The sequence below is a fragment of the Octopus bimaculoides genome, chromosome 4 (genome assembly GCF_001194135.2).
Source record: "Octopus bimaculoides isolate UCB-OBI-ISO-001 chromosome 4, ASM119413v2, whole genome shotgun sequence".
In the NCBI taxonomy this organism is placed as follows: domain Eukaryota; kingdom Metazoa; phylum Mollusca; class Cephalopoda; order Octopoda; family Octopodidae; genus Octopus; species Octopus bimaculoides.
In genome coordinates, this window is record NC_068984.1 from 140,350,130 (window position 1) to 140,365,507 (window position 15,378).

General features: G+C 37.9%; 1 protein-coding gene across 1 annotated transcript in view; it reads left to right on the forward strand.

Moving 5' to 3' along the window:
* Positions 1-4,423: 4,423 nt before the first annotated feature.
* Positions 4,424-15,378, forward strand: part of LOC106881373 (tetratricopeptide repeat protein 27) — a 46,431-nt gene continuing 35,476 nt past the window's right edge. The window contains exons 1-2 of the mRNA XM_052967691.1: positions 4,424-4,598; positions 4,951-5,025. Coding sequence (XP_052823651.1) covers positions 4,571-4,598; positions 4,951-5,025 — 103 coding nt within the window. The 5' untranslated portion in view covers positions 4,424-4,570. The remainder of the gene's footprint in view (positions 4,599-4,950; positions 5,026-15,378) is intronic.

Consider the following 15,378-nt stretch of genomic DNA (forward strand, 5'->3'; position numbering starts at 1 on the left):
TTTTTTTTTTGCCCCCATCCAAAGTTTTTTTTTAAAACTTAATATTCTACACGTCATCTGCTTATCGACTTACAGTTCTACCATAAGAAAAAATCCTTCAAATCTTTCGAAGTTTCTAAATTCTTATAACGTAAAGGCGCCGGCGTGGCTGTGTGATAAAAAAGCATGTTTCCCAGCGACATGGTTCTGGGTTCAGTCCCACTGCATGGCAGCTTGGGCAAGTGTCTTCCACTACAGCCTCGAGCAGACCAAAGCCTGTGAGTGGATTTGGTTGACGGAAACTGATCGGATTCCTCAACATTCCTCCCTGATCGGAAGGCTACTCCATCGCAGTGTCACCCATTTACAGACGAGTGGACTGGAGCAACTTGAAATGAAGCGTTTTGCTCAATAACACAATGCACCGCTCGGTCTGGAAGTCGAACCTACGAGCTAGCAATTATGGAGTACAACACCCTAACCACTAGGCCACGCGTCTTCACACATATCATTTATAGCATAAGGTTTTTGTTTTCACATATGACATATAAACATGTACGTCTTTTAGAACATTGTCATTTTATAAGATTTTGGTGGCAAATCTTTAAATTAACATAAACATTTATTTACATGAAAGAAAATTACCAGAGAACTTTCATCTAATTCTTCCAAATCTTTCTGTTAAAACTGTATTGAAACCATTTGTGGGGATTTTTTACAGCATATATAATTGCTTTGCATTCTACTTCTTATATGGGCTGTACTTAAACCATTCGCAGTTCTTCCACTTATAAAAGCCAATTATTTACTATCATCCGGTATCGAATTTCTTGCACTTCCTTCACAATCAGCTTTTGCTGCCAAAAGAAAACCCTTTTGTTGTCATTTTATCCATCAAGGATTGGCTTAGATTCGATTTACAAACCTTTAGATGCATTTACATTGGATTTCGGCATTTTCGCCAACAAAACGTTGCTACAAAATTATAAGCTTCTTGAACGTATTGTGTCTCTTCCTTACTCTAACACCTCTACTGCCATCTCAATTAGCACTAATTAGATTACCTAGGTAACAGGAACTACGAACCTATCATCACCTGTGCACTTATCATCCGCAATCTTAATTCTCTGACGGCTTGCCAAATATCACACTGCGTCCTTGTCAGCTTGCCAAGTGTCTGCTAACGTGGAGTATACAGCACGGAGTTCCTACCTACTCTCTTCCAGCATTATACAACGATACTTCGCAGAGAGTAATAGTACAAGCAAGCTGCACCGGGGAATCATTTATAGAATTAATTTGATTCTGGCTTCTCTGGAAAAACGCAAATGAAGAGACACCCAGAAAAAATGGCAACGCATAGAGTTATACATATGGTTTGTCAAATGTAACTGTTGGAGTATCGGCAGAGTAAAATGTCACCTTTTCAGTTGGTAAATTAACATCTCAATGCTGCTGCATGCATTGCGTATTTGCGATGTTTCGTACGTTTGAAGCAGTCCATTGCATAGAAATATATAAATAAGCAATAATAAATACATAACATATGATAAATGATGTAATAGAAATAATGTAAGCCAGAACAGATGATATCAGAAGCATTACATTATATATTTGCTCACTCACTCGTCGAGCAGAATGGCGCAGTGGAAGCGTGCTGGGCACATAGCCCAGAGGTCCGTAGATCGAAACTAATATTTTTGATGTTTATGCATTGTAATTGAAGAAAACTTGGTGTTGCTTGACAAGAGGTGAGGATGTGTGTTCTTTGATAGCTTTCAATCCTCTGCGGTTATTCATTGCTTACTTGTGACAAGAGGTGAGATGCGTGTGCTCTGGTGACTCTCGAATCTCTGCGACTGCCCCTTGCGGGCTTTGCGTTAATACTAAGAAAAGCGCGTGAAAAGGTCATAGAGTATTCAACTAATTTCTATATGGCGTGATATTGCTGCAAGCTGATTGGCTAATAATCAGAGTGAATGCCCTGACCTGTAAGTGGACTTGACCCAACGGCCAAGGTTGTCGGGTTTCGATTCTTAGTCTCACTACACAAGGTGAAAGGGTCACCAAAACCCAAGTAGCATATTGGACAGAGACAATAACAGGACTTTTCGCTTAGATTGTAGGATTTTATGCCCTGTTATTAATTAGCAATAAGAACCCCTTGGCTTTTTAACAATAGAATATTTGACAAAGCATCGGCAATTGTAAGTTACTGATAACAATCAGTTTCGAACTCATGTTATTCCCACACAGAACTATGATAAACAAAAGTGGGTTTAAAACCGAGCCTTGGTAGACTGGACAATTCTTGACTTTAAATACATTGCAAAACCTAACCTTATTTATGGTATCCTCTATCGCATTGAAGGCTTTCGCTAGCTATTTGCTTACACCTAGTTCGTTTAGTTTCAAGTGTGAAGGTGTGTGGCCTAGTGGTTAGGATGTTGGCTCACGATAATAAGATCGCGGATTCGATTCTTAACCACACGGCCATTGCGTTTTTACTTTAGCTTGTGTGTGCGCGCGCGTGTGTGTAAGCTGAGTGGAGACTATTGTCCGATTTAAATTGAAATTGCATACGATATAACTCCTTGTGTCTTCTTTAAGAAAGCAAAAGACAAAATTGCGAGGAGAATTCCAAATTTTTACTAATATCCATTAGATCACCAAAGACATGTAGAGGGGGGAAAACAGAAAGTTTGTTTTTGAATAATTATGATACGTAACTTTGATAATTTAAGAACAAACTGTCCTGTTTTGTTATATTGGTCTATATTATATGACTGCTTCGGTCAATGGACCGCGGTCATGCTGGGGTATTGCTTTGAAGGGCTTTAGTTGAACAAATTGATACCAGTACTTATTCTTTTATTTGTTTCAGTTGTTTGATTGCGGCCATGCTGGAGCACCGTCTTTAGTCGAGCAAATCAACCCCAGGACTTATTCTTTGTAAGCCTAGTACTTATTCTATCGGCCATTTTTGCCGAACCGCTAAGTTACGGGGGACGTAAACACACCAGCATCGGTTGTCAAGCGATGTTGGGGGGGGGGGACAAACACAGACACACAAACATAAATATACATACATACATACATACATACATACATATATATATATATATATATATATATACAACGGGTTTCTTTCAGTTTCTGTCTACCAAATCCACTCACAGGGCTTTGGTCAGCCCGAAGCTATAGAAGAAGACACTTGCCCAAGGTGCCATGCTGTGGGACTGAACCCGGAACCATGTGGTTGGAAGCAAGCTACTTACCACACAGCCACTCCTGCGCCTAAAAAGCTATGGGGCTCGAACCCACGACATTCGTGTTATTAGCACGACTTGTTTCTTTTTAAACCTGGTACTTATTTTACCGGGGTCTTTTGTCGAAGTACTAAGTTACAGGGGCGTAAACAAACCAACACAGGTGGTCAAGCGGTGGTGGCAAGCACAAAGGCAAAAGCATACACATATACAATAGCCGACAGACTTCTTTTAGTTTCTATCTAATAAATCCACACGCTGTGGAACTGAATCCGAATATACGTGGTTTCAAAGCGAGTTTCTTAACTACATAAACTTGTGTATACATACATACATACACACATAAAATCTGTAAAAGCCTGTAAAACTTTTGAGAAGTTTATCATTTAAATATACGTGTCCTAGATATGCATGTATATGCATGAGAAGACATGCATAAAACAAAAACATACAAATCTGCACACTATATACAAAATACCCTGTTGTTGATGTTGAAATTCCAATGAAACCGGTTTTTTCTCTATTGGCAAGAAAGCTTGAAAGAAAAGTGAATCATGACATACATACATACATACAAAGATACAAAGGGGTGGGACACAAAGAGTAATATTTACTAAATGTTTAACTTTTGAGTATAATGTTTTTTTATAAGTGTTCACTATCTAACAAAGATTGCATCGGCTAAGCAAATTACCTTCTTTAGATGCATTAGAAACACTATAACATATTTAGAAGACTATTTCAGAAAATTTTCTCCGTTCTCTTTGAGCATACAAAAGACAAATTTAGCTGGGGCAAAATGAGTAAGACAAATTAAGGTAAATTTACTCCTTCAATTCTCCAGAATTGCATTTGAAAAAAAGGACTCAAACACATCAATATCCATCCTTAGACATCAGAAAGATTAGAAATGCAACAAAAATTAAAAATATCTGGGGCAAGTGAAATAGGGTCGTGGAAAAATGGCACATGATATGAAATTAACGAAACTCGACATAAAATATTTTCTATAGCTTCTTCACGATCTATCGGAGTGGCCCTGTTCCTGATATATCATCGTATTATGCAGAAGAAATGAAGAAAATTATTGCGATTGGTCATTACTCATTTTGCCCCTTTAGATTTTTCTTTTCTTTTTTTTTTTTTTTTTTTTTTGAAAACTAATAATTATCAAATTAAACGTTAGAGTTAGGGAAAACTTTGACTTGGAATCCAGCAGAGAAAAGAATATTGATTGTTGAACACCAAAAATTATCCAAATATTTTATTAGCAACCTCAATTACAATCGGGTGAAAGTTGAGGAAAAATTTGTTGAAAAAAAATGCGTCACCTGTTTCAAACTCTCTCAGGTAAGAAGAAAATAACTAGAAATCAAAAATTACTCAGTTTGCCCCACATACATACATACATACATACACTCACTTTTTCTACCTTTCTCTCTCTTTCACTCTCTCATACGCGCGCGCACGCACATATCTCTATTCACACACACGTATATGTATATATCTATTCACACACACGTATATGTATATATATATATATATATATATATATATTCACACACACACATAAAACACTTCTTTCTAACCCAGATTATCTGGATTGCTTCTTTCATTCGTTTATTACGGGACTCTTTCTCACATAACACCGTCACCCAATTACGGAGTTTTATTTCATTTCACGTTTCTCCTTTCTCGGCAGATATGGCGAATGAATTAGACTGTTCCAGTCTAGAACTTTCTATTTTACAGGGTTTTACTCACGATGACTGTTGTGGTAAATATACATTAACATCTCTCTGTTTATTTTAAACACTTTTGGGAGTTCAATTAACCTTTTTATTACAATATATTAATATATACATACACATATGTGTCTAAATATATTTTCAATTGGTTTTCATTCAGCTCCATATGACGTGATTTTGTGGGCTTATAGGACGAACCCATCTTATCAGATTCCCAGATTCCATCCTCCGAGCCCACGAAACTTTAAATCATATGGAGCTGAGTCAAACTGTTATTAAAAATTTTATATATCTCCGATCTAATGCATTGAAAACCACTTTCTTTCGTTTGTCTCCTCACTCGTATTTCAATCTATTATACACGTTCTTTTATTTTCTTTTCTTCATGTTATCTATCATTTCTCTAAATGTGCGTACGTCGCACATATTTGACTCTGCGAGACCATTCCTTATGTTTTAAAGATTTCGGATTATTGAAGTAAATCTTTAAGGTTTGGACACCAAACCTTTAAGCACATGTCCGAATAATTTAGAAATAAATTGTTATTGATTGTTTTAATTTTTCATAACCAAATTAATTGATTTAATTAATTTTACGAAGATTATTTTAATTCCTAACTTGTAGATATAAAAGATTTAATATTTCGGAAAATCTAACGCTGTTTTTAAATTTTTATTGTGAATTTTTCTTTATACAGTCACTTATTCTGATAATTAAAAAAAAAATCTTGTCTTATCAATTAATAATTCATTACTAACGATTCTATGTTGGAAAATATAACATGTTCTTCTTCTAGTCGTAGATTCGCCGGCAACCGGCTAGAATTATCTGTTTTCCTTATAGTGCCGGTAATTACTATCATATGGCGTCATAAGCTTTAGGAAAAGTCATGTACGTCGCATTGTCTCAATCTCTTTATCTATTATTCTTAAATCTTATGCTGAATTACAAAATAAATTAATAGGATTTAGAAACGATGCCGTGTGTTCTTTTCCTATCTTTGACGCTAGATATTACAATATTAACATGTAACTTTAGCATAAGTTGACTAATATGTAGAAGTATACACCAATATACCGTTAGTGGTTGTTGTGTCGGCTGGGAGTGGGTTGAAAAACGAAACCACTGTGCCTCTCTATGTTCAAATCTTGTCGTAGCTGACGTTATATTGGAGTTAATCCAGTTAACTATCTATTTATTATTCCCGGCGGACTTTCGGAACAGTTGTTCAACATAAGTTGGATTTTCTACGTTTTGGTTGGATTTTTCCAAATTTTAATATACATTTCAAATCAGTGGAGCGGGTGGTTAAAAAAATTTTAATCCATGTTTTTTTAAACGTGTCCCCCCCCCCCTACCGTCTCAGTGTGCATTCGGAACAGCAGTCTCCACTATGATGATTAAATAATTTTTTTCCCTTTTCGCTGTTTTCGTCATTCGGAAAAACCCCGGCCAATACGGAGAAATTACAACGGATGTGGAGCAGCTTTTCCGAAAACCCGCCCTCTTAAATTTATAGTCTATCAACAGTAATTTATAGCTATCAACACTATTATATTACTTGTGGCCTTGTCCTTTATAGGTAAGCTGCCTGGAAGCAGAGAACACGACGGGGCTTTCAGTTCCTGTGTCAAACCAGATCACTTTCGTTGCTAATATCAATCACAAAATGATTTATTATCCCTCGTTTAACAGCATAAGACCATGCACCAAGGCAAAAGACCGATTTTTGCCCATTTGTTGACAAAAGTAAACAATAAAACCATTGGAAAGTGCATGAACGCTACAACCTCTTATTTTCCCTGTTCGCGAATGAAACTTCCTATTTGTGTATTTATATAAATTTGAGAAAGGTATTATGCATCCTTATTGACAAAAATACGTTAGAATGCGAAAGGGTGGGAGACATCTTTGACACCTCTGCCGTCTCCTGATATCACATGATAGTTGTAAACGTGTGTCACTGTCATGCAGCTGTCTCCTTAGTTTCCAATCCTCCATGAAAAAACGTGTCTGCTTGGAAACTGATGAGGACTAGTGGCAAGAAAAAGCAGCCTTAAAAAAATTTGCCTCAACAAATTCCAACCCATACAAGCATGCAGGACCGGCCCTAGGTTTGCTGGCGCCTCAGGTTAGCTAAACTAAGGTGTGTACAAACTGATGGTCGTGGAAATTTCCTTGTCTTTGTCTTGCTCTCCTTGGCGCCCTGGGTGGCTGCCCAAGTTGCTGGTACCTTGAGCCGGCCCTGCAAGCATGGAAAAGTAAACATAAGAACGACGATGAACCAAGGTTTCCAAAGTCATAATTATATTTGATTAATTTAATAATTAAGCTTTGGTCCAGTAAGTCCACATCCTGTGGTAGTTAATAAAATATGTGCAGTTTCTTGCTTCTTCTTTCAAAATTCTGTGGCTTTGGAAGTGAAATTACTATCATGAGTGCTGTCCATTTTGTTGAAAACTGGGTCCTTTGAAACACACTGCATCATTATTTTATAGCCACTTTCCATGCTTGCATGGGTTAGGTGTGTCTTGGCTGCTCTGCTAGACCAATTGGTCAAGCATGGTGACTGGTTGGGGAAAAATGGTTTTATGTATATATATATCTAGATCATGCATGCATGCACATTTGCCAGTATCGTCGAATCTACAACAGGAATATCATACTGATGAGGTAATGAAGAGTTTTTCCTTCTAAACCAGAAACATGTCTATGATTAACTATGGCTAGTTTAGTTCGTTATTTTCTTCTTGTTTTGCCTATGTGAGTTGCGGGTAACTGCTATCTGTTGGAGTTTCAGCATTTTTAGCTGCTATTTCTGAACTTCGGTATGTGGTGAAGCAACCTGTTGCTGATCCCTTAATTTTGTTTATAAATATATATATATATATATATATATATATATATATATATATATATATGTATATAGTTGAGATTTAGTTGAATTAGGTACTTAAGTTGGTGCACCAAGTCAATCCTGCGCAGCTCGAAGCCATGATGATGATTGACTAAGATATTGAAATGGCACAATTTTGTTAACAGGAAATGAAGGGACTGAGAAGAAAAACATAAAAGAAACTGCAAAATACTGGTTTGAAATTAAACTCACAAAAAATAACACAAAATTTAGGTCAATGACATCAACTTCAGATTTAAAGCAATTTAAAGGCTGGAACTCTGACAATGAAAGTGGAGGGTGAGTTTATTTTTCTTTGATGCAAAGTTGAAAGAAGTGTGTTATAGTTAAATGAAGTTAAAGGAATGGCTTTCGTAAAGTCAAATGTAATGAACTACAGAAAATTATGAAGGATAAAGGAGTGCCACAAGCAACAAAGGAGAGATTGTTTAAATCAATGCTGCATTTAATAACGATATGGTTGCAGGTGTGGTTGTGCAGTAACAAAAAGTTTTCTTTCAAACTGCATGGTTTTTAAGTTCAGTCCCAGCAAGGCCGCAATTAACTGAAAGATTAAAAAGAAAAAATGACTCAGACAAGGAGTCTATACAAGTATATACACAAATATTCATAAACAATAGTTGAATGAAACCAACCAATTGGTTCCAGGTTCATTCCCACTGCATGACACCTTGAGCAAGTGTCTTCTACCATAACCCTGGGCTGACCAAAGTCTTGTGAGTGAATTTGGTAGTTGGAAACTGAGAGAAGCCTGTTGTGTGTGTCCGTTACTGTCTTTGACTTTGTGCGATAGTTGTAAACGAGTGCCACCATCATGTCAGCAGTGTCCCTCGTTTCCTGTTTTCTGAGGAAATATGTCTAGTTATGACAGCAGTTCTCAATCGGGGTCATATGACCCTTAAGGGCAGGGATGGATCAAGACCCATAGAGGCTCTAAGTACTAAAAAGGTTTTAGTGCCCCTATTTATGTAATGCAAAATATAAATATAATGAGTTATAATATGAATTTTTTTACTTCTCAAAATTAAACAAAACTAACAATAAGATGGAAAATAATGTTTATTTTTGTATACTTCCACTTGCATTCTATGCCTTGACCCGAGCATAGAACAGGGATCGTCCCTTTCAGCTGGGAAATAAACGGAATGCCTGGTGTGTGTCTTGTTGTGGTTACCCCCTTTTATTCTTTTATTTGTTTCAGTCATTTGACTGCAGCCATGCTGGAGCAGTGCCTTTAGTCAAACAAATCAACTCATTCTTTGTAAGCCTTCGGTCTCTTTTGCCGAACGGCTAAGTTACGGGGACGTAAACACACCAACATCGGTGGGGACTTAAACACAACCCGCAATGGGGGACAGATACAGATACACAAACATAGAATGGGGGACAGACACAGACACACAAACATAAACACACACACACACACACATATATATGACAGTCTTCTTCCAAATCGACTCACAAGGTTTTGGTAGACCCGAGGCTATAGTAGAAGACACTTGCCCAAGGTGTCCCACAGGGGAACTGAACCTGGAACCATGTGATTGGTAAGCAAGCTACTTACCACACAGCCACTCCTGCCCCTCCTAAAAAAAATGGGAAATAAGTCTGGGTATATGTATATATGTATGTACTTGATGAGATCTTCACTCTGACATCATGAACACTTCGAAATTATATTTCCAATCATATAAACCATTTCGAATATTATTTAGCAAGTTTAAAGTGTTTTCTTTTTTACCATCAACCATTTTTTTGTGCCCCCCACCCCCACTTTACTTTGATACCCTAAACACGTGATTATTTTGCTTAATGGTTAATCCAGCGCTGCTTGAGGGTCCATATAAGATTTTCTTGTTAAAATTCATGTGCAATAAACTGGTTATATTTCTGCAATACTCAAAATGTTTGAACTGTTTCTTATACAATTCCTGATAATATCCACTTATAATAATATAATAGGATTTTTTAAATATTGAATGACTACAAGGGTTCACCCAAGGAAAATAGAAATCAAAGGGGTCTGTAGATAATAGACCATTGGGAACCACTGGATTATGGGGTAATATTACCTTGCTTGGAAACAGGAAGGGCATCCAGCCATAGAAAATCCACCTCAGCTCATTCTGTCTGACCCAAGCAAGCATGGGAAAATGGCATTGATAATGATGTAAAGGCAGGTACGAGTTTGCCTGTATGACAAGTCACACCTGCATGACTTCTATTTGAATGGTCCTGAGATGAAGGACTTGAAATTAAATACTAGTCACTCAATCCTGTTGGTAGGAGCCTCACATCAGTGAAGAGAGAGGTGGTGCACCGTAAAGCTGTCAAGAAGAAGGGCTTGAGACAGTGTACATTCTCTCTTGATGACCCCCGTGAAACTTACAGGCGTCTGGGATGCGGAATTTTTGATTTGCAGCACTTGCACAAGCAAGTTAGTTGCAAGTCTGTCTCTCAGATGTGAAAACTGGAAAATTAGCCAATAAAAACTTATGCTTTTGAAGTGTTGTGTTGAAGATTATTGGGAATCTCCTCAGCAGATCAATACTGTAGCAAATGAACTCTGATACTGCTTTGGAATCATTGATTGCCAAAGATGAAAATTCTTTGGTCTTTTATGAGGGGCTAATGGTATGGAAAAGAGCATTCCGTGTGTGGTGGTGGTAGTAGTAGGGGCTGATGGTTTGAGAGAAAAAGGGTAACCACACATGAAATGGATAGTGGTGGAGGTGAGTGAGATGACATCCCTGTAGCTGCACAAAGCCTGTAAGAAATAGGCGAAACTGAAGACAGCATATACCTTTTACTTGTTTCAGTCATTGGATTGCAGCCATACTGGAGCACCACTTTGAAGGGTTTTAGACAAACAAATTGATCCCAGTACTTGATCCCCACAACAGGGCATTAAAAAAAAGAAGGTATTAGAGTTGATTCATCTGACTAAAAATTCTTCAAGGAACACCCCCAGGATGGCTGCCATCCAATGATTGAAACAAGTAAAAGATTTTTTTTTCTTTTAAAAATGCTCTTTTCTTTCCTCATGAATCCTTACGAGTTGATGGAAGGCGAAGGAGTGCAAAATAACAGACGATGCTGGGAATAACAAACAAATCTAAAGACCTTGTCTTGGGTGACATAACGGGGCTAAACTGAAAAATCAATACTCTTGAGAAAAAAAAAATGTAAAAGGAAAAAAACAAAAATGGCCTGCCCAGCCTCCCCTCTGTTTACACCGAATCACCATTCACTGCAGTTGTAAGATAATGCGTAATAAAACCAGTCTGACTGTCTGTCTGTCAGCTTCGGTAATATAGTCATTTGCCGGCTTCTTTGATGTGTGTGTAATTACAGCAACTGACAGCAGCTTTTGTTCTCTCACCCAGCAATCATTACTACTGCAGATACATGTAACACACACACACACCTACATTCATATATATATATACATACATGCACACACCTATATACATACGTCCACATGCATATGTAGTTCATTCTCTAAACAGCTTATAGAGTAAGGAGATGTCTGTTGGTGGTTATGCTGTTAAATGTATTGTTGGCAATTGTTGTTGTTTGGCCCAGGTCTGTTCCAGCCAAATGGACTTAGAAACAAAGGCATTCAAGCCATGACCATCACATCTATTTTTTTTTTTTTTTCAGATATAGTTCACCTAGGAATAAATTATCTAATGTATTCTTCCTTTTACTGAGATGGTAGACTGTGATCTTAGTATGGTTTGGCTGTTGTTTCTAGCATGTTGTGAGGCTACATAGGTACTCTCCTCGAGTAATTAAAGCTTAATTTGTTTAAGATATGGGCAGCATATACTCTTTTACTTGTTTCAGTCATTTGACTGTGGCCATGCTGGAGCACTGCCTTTAGTCGAGGAAATCGACCCCAGGACTTATTCTTTGTAAGCCTGGTACTTATTCTATCGGTCTCTTTTGCCGAACCTCTAAGTTACGAGGACATAAACACACCAGCATCGGTTGTCAAGCGATGTTGGGAGAACAAACATATACACACACATACATATGTATATATACATATATACGGTAGGCTTCTTTCAGTTTCCGTCTACCAAATCCACTCACAAGGCTTTGGTCAGCTTGAGGCTATAGTAGAAGACACTTGCCCAAGATGCCATGCAGTGGGACTGAACCCGGAACTATGTGGCTCATAAGCAAGCTACTTACCACACAGCCACTCCTATCATATTCATTGTGTTTGTCATCATCACCATAACATCCACTTTTCCATATGTTCACGGGTCAGACAAAATTTGCTGTAGATTTTCTATAAGCCTGATGCCCCTTCTGTTGCTCTCACCTATTTCAAAGCAATGTAATATTTCCCATGGCCAGACATATTTTTCACAGAAGACAGGAAACAAACAGCATGCTTGCTTACAACCATCACATGATGTCAAGATAACACACACACACTGTTTTGCACATCAACGCATGAAACAGCTGGACTTAATGTCACTGACATTGCCTAAGTAATATCAATGCAAAGACACACACACACATATACGCACTATATAGTGTAGGCTTCTGTACAGTTTCCATCTACTAAATTTCATTCACAAGGCTTTGATCAACATAAGAGCAGTGGTTGAAAACACTTTCCCAATGTAACATGCAGTGAAATCGGGCCCAAAATCAGACGGCTGCTTAGCTGAACTTCTTAACCTTACTGCTATGTCTACAACTATGTATACATGTATGTATATACACTATATTAGATGATCTATACAGTGCACTTTCTTTTAAAAAATAAATATTTCAAAAATATCACCTCGGATCCTGTATGGGGATCCTGTTGGGCCTCCCATAAAGCTAATTTTTGTCCTTGACTTTCATAGGGTCATTTTAACCCAGATGGTCTCATCTACTTAGCCTGACTTCATAATAATATTTAAACATTATTATTATTATTATTCAAGTAGGGAGCTACATTCTGAGTTCAAATTCTGCCGAGGTCAGCTTTGCCTTTTATCCTTTTGGGGTCGATAAATTAAGTACCAGTGAAATATTGGGGTCGATGTAATCAACCAGTCTCCTCCCCAGCTGAATTTCAGGCCTTGTGCCTTTAATAAAAAGGATATAACTATTAAAGTAGGGAACTGGCAGAATCATTAGTGTGTCTGACAGAATGCTTAGTAGCATTTCATCCATCTTTATGTTCTGAGTTCAAATCCTGCCAAAGTCGACTTTGCCTTTCATCCTTTTGGGGTCAATAAAATAAGTACTAATTGCATACTGGGGTCAGTATAATTGACTAGTCTCCTCACCCCAAATTTCAGACCTTGTGCCTATAATAGAAAGGATTATAGTACCAATGAAACACTGGGGTTCAGTGTAATCGGCTATTCCCCTCCCCAAAAATTTCAGACCTTGTCCCTATAATAGAAAGAATTATTATTATTATTATTATTATTACAGTTGTTGTACAGTATACAATATTGTGAGGTTGTTGATTGAAGATATTGTGTCTACCGGGGGTTTGTACTGTTTGTCAAGTCCCACCAAGGACCTCAGACAGACAGTACTTTATGCAATGTGCGTGCAGTTCCAAGTATTATTATTATTATTATCATTACTTCTACTTAAAAGGGATTATAACAACAGTCTGGTTATGTTCGCTAATACCAGCTAATTCATTGCGACTAAACATTGTATTTCCTTGCTTTATGTCCAGTTGTACTACTAACTTTTTATATACAATAATGTTTTTTTTCCCCCAGTTCAAGTACTTTTGTAATGTTTTGTAAAGCACTGCTAGATTGGCTTACATATTAAATACATTAACCCTTTAGCATTTAAGCCAACCACATCCAGCCCAAATATTCTACATTTTTTATGTTGAAATTGACCAGATCTGGGCCCCTGCCATCTACCCTTTAATGTCTTTCAAAAAAAACAAACAATCACATCATCAAAAGTTCAATGCATGATTAAATCAAAGCAAGGTGGATAAACAAACATTTCGTTTGTGAGAATAATCCGAATGCTAAAGGGTTAATTCTCTTAAAGACTTTTGTCCCTGAATATGCACTCCTTAAAATTGATGTTCATCTGATCCAGTGAGAAGATGAAGAGGGGCGTTGAAGAAAAGTGGGGCAATAATAGGGTGACTGGAGTGGGGGTGGGGTCGTGGATGTGGGTTAATTAGGTTAAGTTTTTATTTGTGAAATACCGTTGTTTCGAATTTACTGCAGAAAGTGGTCTGCGTTTGTGGTGCTGAGTTTGATGGTGGGGTGGCGCTAGGAATGTGACTCGAGTGTAAAGCGGGTGGCAGCCCGAAAAAGTTTGGGAATCACTGATCTATTCTACCCATGTATCTATATGTATGTATGTATATGTATATGTATATATCATCATCAAATAGAATACATGTGTGTCTACATCTATTTATGTTGACTGATTTGAATTGGTGTTTGAGTTAACGGGTTGAATTATTAGTGATCAATAAAATAAGAACCAAGGCTAAAAATACCGGGCTGAACTGATCAGCAGCGTTAGTACCTTAGTATGGACACGGTCCAATAACAAAACCAATAAATGAATATTTGTGTGTGTGTGTGTGTGTGTGTGTGTCTAATCTCTTCAATCCAGCTTTCTATCGATGTCTTCTGCTTTCCTATCACTCCCACCCCCTGCTATTGATTTGTTAATTGGTCGGCTGCATCTGTTAATATAACATTGTCGGTGTATGTCATCCCAACCAGTTAGAATGGTGTGTGTGTGTTACGTATATATCTTTTATCTTTTGTTTCAGGCATAGTGTTGTGGCCATACTGGGGCACTTTTTTTTTTTTAAAGGCTAGTACTTATTCTTTTGATCTTCTTTTCCTAATCCATACACACACACACACATGCACAACAAGCCTTTTTTGGTTCCCATCTACTAAATCCATTCACAAGGCTTTGGCTGACCCAGGGCTGTAGAATAAGATACTTGCCCAAGGTGCTACACAGTGGGACTGAAACCAAAACCTTGTGGTTGGGAAGCAAATTTCTTACCACACAGCCCTACCTGTGCCTCTATGAATCTCATCATCATCGTTTAACATCCACTTTCCATGCTGGCATGGGTTGGACGGTTTGACTGAGGGCTGGCAAGCTAGAAGGCTGCACCAGGCTCCAATCTGATCTGGCAAAGTGTCTACAGCTAGATGCCCTTACTAATGCCAACCACTCCAAGAGTGTAGTGGGTGCTTTTTACGTGCCACCAGCATGAGGGCGAGTCAGGCGGTACTGGCATCAACCACGCTGGAATATTTGTTTCAGTCATTTGACTGTCGCCATACTGGAGCACCACCTTTAGGCGAGCAAATCGACCCCACGACTTATTCTTTGTAAGCCTAGTACTTATTCTATCAGCCTCTTTTGCCAAACCTCTAAGTTAGGGGAACGTAAACACATCAGCATCGTTTGTCAAGCAATGTTGGGGGG